This window comes from Helobdella robusta (genome assembly GCF_000326865.2).
Source record: "Helobdella robusta unplaced genomic scaffold HELROscaffold_7, whole genome shotgun sequence".
NCBI lineage: Eukaryota > Metazoa > Annelida > Clitellata > Rhynchobdellida > Glossiphoniidae > Helobdella > Helobdella robusta.
Window position 1 is genome coordinate 359,392 of NW_008705398.1, and position 10,458 is coordinate 369,849.

At 33.5% G+C, this 10,458-nt stretch overlaps 2 protein-coding genes across 2 annotated transcripts; one reads left to right on the forward strand and one right to left on the reverse strand.

Moving 5' to 3' along the window:
* Nucleotides 1-126: 126 nt before the first annotated feature.
* Nucleotides 127-6,854, reverse strand: HELRODRAFT_189514 (hypothetical protein; the record flags this gene model as incomplete). Its single annotated transcript, XM_009030666.1, has 21 exons — nucleotides 127-195; nucleotides 468-519; nucleotides 805-920; nucleotides 1,065-1,145; nucleotides 1,400-1,546; nucleotides 1,713-1,846; nucleotides 2,034-2,190; nucleotides 2,460-2,555; nucleotides 2,731-2,918; nucleotides 3,183-3,257; nucleotides 3,528-3,693; nucleotides 3,870-3,994; nucleotides 4,071-4,145; nucleotides 4,276-4,418; nucleotides 4,616-4,704; nucleotides 5,177-5,211; nucleotides 5,482-5,627; nucleotides 5,900-6,018; nucleotides 6,184-6,283; nucleotides 6,657-6,748; nucleotides 6,843-6,854. 21 exons carry the CDS (start codon nucleotides 6,852-6,854, stop codon nucleotides 127-129), a joined length of 2,217 nt encoding a protein of 738 aa, XP_009028914.1.
* Nucleotides 6,855-7,351: 497 nt separating this feature from the next.
* Nucleotides 7,352-9,147, forward strand: HELRODRAFT_69391 (hypothetical protein; the record flags this gene model as incomplete). The annotated part of the gene is made up of 4 exons (XM_009030572.1): nucleotides 7,352-7,496; nucleotides 7,683-7,928; nucleotides 8,355-8,458; nucleotides 8,896-9,147. 4 exons carry the CDS (start codon nucleotides 7,352-7,354, stop codon nucleotides 9,145-9,147), a joined length of 747 nt encoding a protein of 248 aa, XP_009028820.1.
* Between the last annotated feature and the right edge of the window lie 1,311 nt (nucleotides 9,148-10,458).

The following is a 10,458-nucleotide window of genomic DNA, read 5'->3' on the forward strand; positions in this document are numbered from 1 at the left end:
CAACAGCAACGACAACATTTAATTTTGTTTCTGTAAAATATACACGAATATACATTAATTTTCTCTCTCTCCTCTTTCACTCTCTCCTTCTCTCTATCTCTTTCTCTTCATTCTTCTTTAATTCCATCACATCTGTAAAGAACCTTCATCTTCGAGAATTGAAATGAACTTTGTGATGCGATACTCATCCTCAACCTGATTGAAAGAATAAAGAAATAAATGAGTTAGTGAATGAATGAATGAACAACGGAATGAATAAATAAATAACTGAATGAGTGAATGTAGTAACAGATGAATGCACGATGAAATGAATGAATGCATAATGCATGAATGTATAAATTAAATTATTTAGAATCATTAAATTAATGAACGAATGAATTAACGAACGATGAGATGAATAAATTAGTTATTGAAAGAATAAATGGATGAATGAATGAAGGAATGAATGATTAAAATAATTGAAAGACCTTTCTAATCATTTCAGCAAAATCAAGCAGCGTCTTGATCCCAATCCAAACCCTTTTTCAAGGAAAATATTAATAATAAATAAATAAATAGAAAATAATTACAATTAATTAGTTAACTCATTAATAAATTATGTTAATTAACGTAATCCATGGCATAAATCATGTTAACCAATCAACACAGCTTTTACAATCTAATAACTTAATTGTTAGCGTGATGAATGATGATCTGAGCTCGCTTTTTAAGAAAATTGACAAATTGGGATAACAATTCAGCTGCCTAATTCGGATTTCAATGAATAAATTATGCAAAATTATGCAAATTAGTCAGCCTGCTTACTTCTTACTGTCGGTCATTCTGCTGATGACGTCTAGTTCCTTGGCCGTGAAGAGGTTCAGCTCCTCGAGACACGTGACCAGATGATTGGACGTTGATAGGTTGGAAACGTGCAAGACCTGATGACGTAATAATGAAGAATTACAGACAAGCACTAGGAAGCTTGATTCAATTAACGATAACAAATAATAATAATACATAAATAAATAATATTAATAAATAAATAAATAATAATAATAAATGAATAAATAATAATAATAAACCTTTCTAAAGACGCTAAGAAGTTGCATCTCTTGCAGCAAGTCCTTACAGCCAGTCGTGCAGATCACCAACAACCTCCTTCCCTATGGTTGGAATCACGAAGGATAATAATTATAAACTATAATTATGACTGAAAATTATTATTTATAATTATTATGAATAATTATATGAATGACGATATGATAAATAACATATAGTAAAGTATTCAACAGACTATGGTTCAATTTCCGCAATATTACTCATAACCCCAAAACAACGATTAAATTATCTTATTCAATTACACCATAACATATTAATAATTAATAATAATAAATAATAATAATAAATTAAAGCCGACAGGTGGCGGTAACTTCCTTAGCAGGACTCGAAGGGCCTGAAACACTAAGTTGGAAAATCTCGGCCCGATTGCCACATAGTCCAGGAGGCCCTCTATATCGTCCAATATGATGCAACTCAATGGCGATTTGTAGGCATCGTCGAAGACCTAAGTTGTGATAATGATTGTTACGGTGCCGGTGGTGAGTTTTAATAGTGATGATGGTCATAATAGCAGTAGAGTAGTGGTGGTATTGGTAGTAGTAGTAGTAGCAGCAGTAGTGGTAGTAGTAGTAGTAATAATAGTATTCATAAAATGAAATCGAAAGTGAAACCTTCTTGATGGCTTGCACCCTAGCTGATTCAAGATGACCGATCATATTCTCAGGAGAGATTATTTTTAGAAATGGGAAATCCGATTTCAGAGCTATCTGGGCAGCTAGGGCGGTTTTACCACAGCCCGGCGGACCTGAATAAATTATGACAATGAGATCCATGATTATGATAATGAACGGGCTGTTAACAATTAGATGAATAAACGAATGAATGAATGGATAGATAAATGAATGAACGTATGAGCAATTCAATAGACTAAAAGGAATAGAAATATAAATTAAATAAACGAATGAATGGCATCTTTTAAAAATTACGCTTACCCTCCAGCAGAACAGTTAATATTTGGGTCAGTTCACTGGTCCTGACCTGATTGACAAGTAGGTCACCGTCCTGAAGGACCCTGTTAACTGGGTCACCCCAGTTAATTATGCCGCGGTTCATGTACGTGCCGATCTCATCTTCACTTACACCAAATGCCTAATGGTGGGGGAAAATAATTAGTGAAAGAAAATGGGAGAAAGAAAGAGAGAGAGAGAGAGAAAGAGAGAGAGAGAAAGAAAAAGAGAGAGAAAGAGAGAGAGAGAGAAAGAGAGAGAGTTAATTATGCCGCGGTTCATGTACGTGCCGATCTCATCTTCACTTACACCAAATGCCTAATGGTGGGGGAAAATAATTAGTGAAAGAAAATGGGAGAAAGAGAGAGAGAGAAAGAGAGAGAGAGAGAGAGAGAGAGAGAGAGTGCTAACAGGTTTAATATCATTAGCGAGAGCATTTCTGAAATCGGCCATGGTGATCTTCAACTTGTCCGTGGCCTCCGGATCAATTTCCACGTCAGAGGTCACCTGATTTGAAAATTATGACGGCTGATAATACTTCTTGTAAACTGAATTCCATCATTCTTTCATTCATTCACTGATGAATATCTCATTCATTCGTTCATTCATTCAACCAACCAACCAAAGAACCAACCAACCAAAGAACCAACCAACCAACCAAAGAACCAACCGACCAGCCAACCTTAATCAGCCCGTTCATAGCAGTAGAAGTTGCGGCTCTAACAAGACCCTCCAGTTCGGCTCCGCTAAAATTTTTGGTCACTGAAGCCAGTTCCTGGAGTGAAACATCGGCGGACAATTTGTTGTTGTCTTTCAATTTCTTCGTGTGGATGTTTAAGATCTGCAGGCGGCCATTCTCGTCAGGTAGGCCTGGATTATTATTTTTTTTAATAAATTTTCAATCAATTTTAATTCTTTCAATGAATTCCAATTAATTCATTTGATTATTTTAATTATTTCAATTATATTATTTAAATTTTATAATCATGTCAACGAATATTCAGGGTATTTGAACAATATTCTAATGCTTACAGAAGTTGATGATAAATACCAATATTAAAATAATTTATAAGAATAGGGGTGCACCAGTGAAGAAATAGGGATGTACCAATATGAAAATAGGAATGTACCGACCTATCTCCATCTGTACCTCAAGCCTGCCGGGTCTCAACAGGGCATCGTCAATCATATCCTTTCTATTCGTCATACCTGGAATATTTGAGGGTGGTTTATTGTGAAGATGGTGTGATTGGCTGGTTGATTGGTTGGTTGATTGATTGACTAAATGTCTGACTGAATGGTTGGTCGATTGATTGATTCAACTAATAGTTAATTAAAAAAACAGCCAGTCAAATAAATGCAAAGACATTTATCAGCCAATCAGCTAAGTAACAACCAATCACAATCCCTCCCCACTCAACCAGCCAATCAACCAGAACCAACCAACCAATTAGAATCAACCGGAACCAACCGACCAACCAATCACGAGAATGTTATTCAACTGATCGACGCCATCTATCTTGGACAGCAGTTGGTTGACGACCGTATCATGGACTGCCGTACTCCCAGCCACAGAGCCTCTAGCTTTGCAAATGGCGTCTATCTCGTCAAAGATTATTATGTGCAGGCCGCTGTTTATGCCCATCTGATTAGTGGATTGATTGAATAAAAAAATGAATGAATGAATGAATGAATAAATAGATGGTTTATTAATTAAATAAATGAATAAATGAAAGACTGATTAATTGAACGAACGAATGAGCGAATGACAATGAATGAATGGATGAATGAACGAACGAATGAATGAAAAATAGAACGCACCCTTTTTTCTTCCTCCTCGGCCTCGGCGAACAACTTCCTAATATTGGCTTCCGACTCGCCAACATACTTATCGAGGATCTGCGGTCCATTTATGATCTTTGGTTCTCTAGCATTCAGCATTTTCCCTACATATCAAAAACACCAATACAACAATAACAACTCATTATTAATTAATTTATTCATCTACTAATTAGTTCGAACCAATCTGTCTAGCCATGAGGGTCTTTCCGGTTCCAGGTGGACCGTGCAGAAGAACGCCCCTGCAGTGCTTCAATCCTAGTGGTTGTCAGTCATTTGGGGGCAGGGTTAATATGATATAAATACTAAATAATAATAATAAATAATAATAATAAATAATAATAACGATAATAATAATAATAATAACAGTGGAAATGAACTGACTGACCGATCTGCTCGATGACTTCCGGTGGAAAGACACGCGACGCGAAAGCCCGTCTAAAAATAGTGGAGAACTCCTTATCCAGACCGCCTATTCCCATTTTGTCGAAATTCCAGTCAGGGCTAATTATAGATTGGTAGGTCTGCTTTCTAATTGGTTGGTGAGAAGGAAGAAAGTGATGATTACGATGATGATTGTTATGGAGATGATGATGAAAAGTTGTCATGGTTGATTTTGTTGCTCTTGTTGTCACCGTCATCATCATCATCACCATCAACAACAACATCAACAACGAAAATCATAATTCCATCACCATCGACATCATCATCATCATCGTCTTCATTACCCTTTGCACTTTCCAATAAGATTGACGGGTGAATTATCGGCCTTATCGAAGCATAGTATTGTGTTTGGCATAGTCACTCCAATACGAACCTATTCATATATATATATATATATATATATATATATAATATAAATATATACATATATAAATACATATATGTATATATTTATGTACATACGTATACACTTATATAAACATATATGCAGGAATGAGACCATAATTGATGCAACATTTGATAAATTCTACCGAATTTTTAGTTCTTGAAAGCTTACGGTTGAGTTTTGCAATATTCCTAGCAGTAGTTTTATATTTATCACACAATCTATTAAAATTAAAAATTTTAATAAATTAATAAACATTCAAAAGCTTGAAATTCGGTAAACTAGTATATAAATATAGTATACAGTATAGTGTATTTGTATTGTGTTGTATTGTTTGATTTGTACAGCACCTCTCACGACACGAATTGACAGGGAATATTCATAAATCTGTGTGTGTGTGTGTGTGTGTGTGGGTGTGTGTGTGTGTGCGTTATTAATTAAGCGTATGTGTGCCTCTCACTTTTGATGTCTTTCCGCCAGACCTGACATCCAGCGCTTGAGGTAATTATGGAATGGAGTTATGATTAATTAAAGTTAAATGGTGACATACAATTGTGGTTAATGTATATATAAATAATAAATGAACGAGCGAGCGAACGAACGAATGAATAAATGAATGAATGAACGAATGAATGAACGAATGAACGTACGAATGAATGAACGAATGAACGAACGAACGAACGAATGAATGCATGAATGAATTATTCTATTAATGAAATCGTAATGTAACTAAGAACTACTACAAATGAAACACGGGCAGGCAACCTTCCATCTCTTTCACTCTAGCTATCAACAATTTTTTATCCATGAAACTGAACACTAATTCCTGGCCGACAGTAAACGCCTGCTGGGGAAACTGCATGACGAACTCGGCCGCCATCTTGTCCGTGTCGTATGGCTCCGTGGTTGTACTAAAATTAGGGAAAGAAAAAGTACATATATATATATGATTATAGTGTGTGAGTGTGTAATTAGAAAATAAGTGAATTATGAAGCAAGAAATATTGCATAAGAAGAATTATAGTAAAAGAGAAAGATATATTTGAGAATGTATTTGATGTTAAATAACTAGGGAATCAGCCTTTAAAATTCTAACATTTGGGTAAATATAAAAGTGAGAAAATAAAAAATTAGGGAAGAGTAAATAGTTATTTATTTGTCTTGCAAACAAGTGCAAAATAACTTTTTCTTGGCTATGAAATCCACCTCCAGCACCATACTACTGATGAAATCTTTGTTGGGGTCAAAAAAATAGGGACGTACATCAACAATCTGTCCGAGAGATAGGACAGCCCATTTCCTCTTTAGAAAAATGTAATATATTTATGCATTTTTAATTTATTTGTGAAGATAATAGAGTGTTTTATTTACGTTTTGGTTAATTTCTATGTGTGCATTTATGTGTGTGGAAAGAATGCAAGTGTACACATGTGTGTTTTTGTGTTTGTGTGTGCGTGCGTGTGCAACCTGAGGAGCACTGAATCCAATAGTTTCAGGAGAAACAGATGGGTGGGATTTCAACGTGAAAACATAGTGGTGGTTGGGTCCCGTTATGACCTCAAGATGCCTGCAAGTTGGAAAATTAGGAAAATTAATAATTTATTTTTACATCAATAATTAATTTTTTATAATTAATAATATAACATTTAGATTTGAATTAAGATGAGGTAATTATCTCTATTTATGTAGAGAGTTGAATAGAATGGTGACATTTGTTTAAAAATTCAAATTAAATTTAGCATGAATATTTTGAATTTGAATTAATTAAAACATCTAAGACTTTTCTATGTTGCAAATATATTGAAATAATTATATAATAAAACTGAGAGGAGCCTAAATGGCCAGAAGTACAAAATCACCTGTCATTAATCGTCACTAATCATTAAAGATTAAACATTAAATAATCAAAATTTAAAACTTTTGCTTGCTACCCCACCTACCTAATTTTGGTGACGTCAAAATCCTTATCCGAGACCACAGCACAGTTAGTTAATGAAAGCTCATCTGTTGGACATTTTGCGGCTTTCAAACGCTAGAATGAACGTTTAATAAAATAAAAATTATATAATTAGAAAATCAAGAAATGAAATGAAAGTTTTTAGAAAGAAATAAATTAGATCACTCACATTTGGGGGCATTTTATGACTTTTTACTTCAAAAAGTATATAAATTATTAATTTATTTATATTTTAATAAATGAACAATGTTTTGTACAAAATTTTGATGAAATTAGTAAAAAAAAAAGATAATTTGACACCCCAAAAATTCAGGTTTGAGGGTACTGACAGCTCAGATATGCTGATGTAAATTTCTTATACATACATACAGCTGCATTACTTATTGATTTTTCATATTTTTTCGATGAAAATCGAAAATTTAATTAGTTTTTAATAATTTGGTAACAGAGAATGTTTTACGAACGTTACTCAATTTTTTAAATTCCACAATTTGATGTTTCTAGACATTTAAATTTAATGTTAAAATTCACTTTTATATATATACACACATATATGCACATTTGCTTTTTGGTTAAAGTTTCACTTTTAAACATTTATTTCTTACCGTTTAAAAGTTGATTGAAGTTGTTAGCGTTTTTTATTTTTAAACGGCCTTTTACAAAATTTCTCACTCAAAAATGGAAAATTTGAAAGATAATAGTGAAAAATCACTTTTAAGTTTACCAAATGAAATACTCGAACAAATTTTTTTTAATTTATCGCCGTACAGTGATTTGCCTAATTTGAGATTAGTGTGCCATCGGCTGGCCGAGGTTGCTACTTGTAAGTGGAGGGGCTTCCATTTTTTTGTTCAATTATTAATTAATTTTTTTGTTCAATTAATCTTAGTAGTAGTATATTATAGTTTATTATATTATTTTCAATGAATGAACCAAAAAATTTCATTGTTTCACATATTATAATGAACATTAAAAATTATCAATTATGAAAATTATCACTATTTCTTAGGCTGTCTGACAACCAACAAAAGACATTTTATGACAGCCATTGAAAATGGCGAGCTTGTCTGGTCTTACCTTCGTGTTAGGTCAAAAAATAGTTCAATATCCCCCAGGTTCCTACATTCTGCCATCTATCACAAAAAAGACAAAGCTGTTTATGTGTTTGGGGGCTGTTCTGCTTTAACCACCTGCTTCAATGACACTTGGAAATTTGACTTAGTGAGAAATAACTGGGAAAGACTTAGGTTGTCAGGTGAATGTTGTTTATTCTGTACAGAAATGAAAATTGATTTTCTTCAAATTAATTATATTTGTTTTCCTTATTTATTTAATTTCACACTAACATTATTATTTAGCAAGTTGTTGTTATCATATGTAGATATTTAGATGCATTTCTGTTTGTTTTTTTTTTAAATTGTAATAAAAATTTTTTACATTATATCAACAATACATTACAAAATAATTATTTGAAAAATAGTGGCATAGGAATGTGATAAAAATATTCAAAACAGATTTTTCAATTTGATGTTTCAAAATGAATGAATGAAAAAATAACCGAATGAAGGAACTGCTGCCTGACTGAATGATTAAAATTAATTCATAAAAACAAATTCATATCCATAATGTTAAAAATAATTTTAAAAATAATTATTTTCCTAATTTCAATTATGTATTGTAGGCACATACCCGCAGCCGAAATCCTGGTCCACCTTGATACTTTATAATGGTAAATTTGTGTTATATGGCGGATGTAGCTACTCTTTGCATACCATATCTGAATATGTGGGTCAACTCAAATAAATTATTTTTATTAAATGAATAATTTTAATTAATAATTGAATAAATAATATAATTTTAATTATTAATTAAGTAAATAATAAAATAAACGACTACATTTTTTTTCTAATTTGTGTCAAGATATTTTTTGTTAGGTATTTTATTGAAAAAATTACTGTTTTATAAGAAAATTTATGTTGAAAATAGCGTAGGCTTAAGTTTTTTTTAATTTTGAAAAATAATCGATGTTCTTTCCTTTATTTTTTGTATTTTTGTTTCCTATCATAATATTTTTTTTCAAATTTTGATTCGTATTTGTGAGAAAAAATGCTTTTTTGTTAAAAAAAAATTCACAAACTCATAGTTTTTTGCATGCTTAAGAGTGAAATTGTAGTTAAGATGAAACACATACGTCATCATTTTATACTAATTTTGAAAAATAGTCCGTCTACTTTCCTGGTCTGTATACACTGGACCCCGTCGAACGCACGTGGGAAGTAGTTAAGACGAATAATGAGCCGAACGGTAGGGCAGGCCATCAAGCTACGATTGTTAAAGATAGGATGGTTGTTAGTTTCGGGGTACAAGATTACAATATAAGGTTTTTTTTTGTATGTGTGTGTATGTGTGTATTCGTCTGTTTGTGTGTATGCTTTTGTGTTTGTATGTGTGTGTGTCCGTTCGCGTGCTGCTGATTTTAAATTTGATGCATTTATTCACTGTTTTTTGTTTGATGCACACATACATACAAACATTTGTATAGACTTGAACAGAACATACAGTACACTCACACATACATACACACACACATATACACACAGTCTAACATAAACACACGCACACATATACACACACACACACATACAAACAGAAAAAGCGAAATCTGGGTATTGGATATGAAAAACAGTACCTGGTATATGGTACCAGTGGCTGGCAACAAACCCAGCCCCAGAGTTGGACATGTGCAGGTTAGTTTAGTCCGTCGGCTGGCTGGTTGACTAGTTGCTTGATTGATTGGACGACTGATTCGTTTGTAGTTTTGTTGTTGTTCAGATTGATTGATTAATCTATTTGCTGGTTGATTGATTGATTGATTGGTTGATTGATTGGTTGATTGATTGACAGGTACGGCTTGACGACCAGCACATCTTTATGATGGGTGGATATGGAAATGGCAAAAGAGTTAGCTCATCACACTAGCTTAAAATCTTTAAACCTTAAATATATTTTTCTTTGTTTTTCATCATGAAACGCCAAACAACTCAATTAACTTTTTTATTTTTCACCCGATTACGATTACAAATTGATAGCGTCTTCTATTGCTGTTATTATCATTATTATTCGTAGCCTTACCTAGACTGCTGGCTCCTAACAATGTCGGATGACGAACTCGGCGTTTACCGTTTTGGTAAGAAAGAAAACAAGAGACGTACCACTAATTTTAATAGCGCCTGCGACAACTACAGAGGTGAATGTAGTGCAGAGGTCGCTGGCCGTGAGGACGACGTCGGTTGTGTTTATTGGTACTGGACTGAACTAAAAATGGGATTTCCGGAGTTGGCTCCGAGGAAAATGTGGGGCCAGACGCCCTGCGTGGTTGGTTGAGATGGCGACGATGACGATTGTCGTAATGATGACGATTCCTCGTAGAAATGACACTTTACGTAGATGACGATGTTGTTGGCTGGCTATTAGTAATAATTTAATAATTATTAATAATAATTTAATAATTAATAATAATAATTTAATAAATTCGTTAATTAGGTTGATGGCAAAATAATAATCCTTGGGAAATGGCTGGAATCGACGGCCAGAAAAGATGCACATTCCGTCTTCAAAAAAGATCGGGCAAAAGAGAGAAAGACAGGAGGCAGCTCATGTTCGTGCGACTGCCACAAAAGTTCACCTCTAGCCAAAACTGATGCTCCTGATGGCTCGACTAACGCCAGCACCACTAACTCGTCCATGAGCAGTATTATATGTGGCCCGTTGATGTCTTTCGAGAT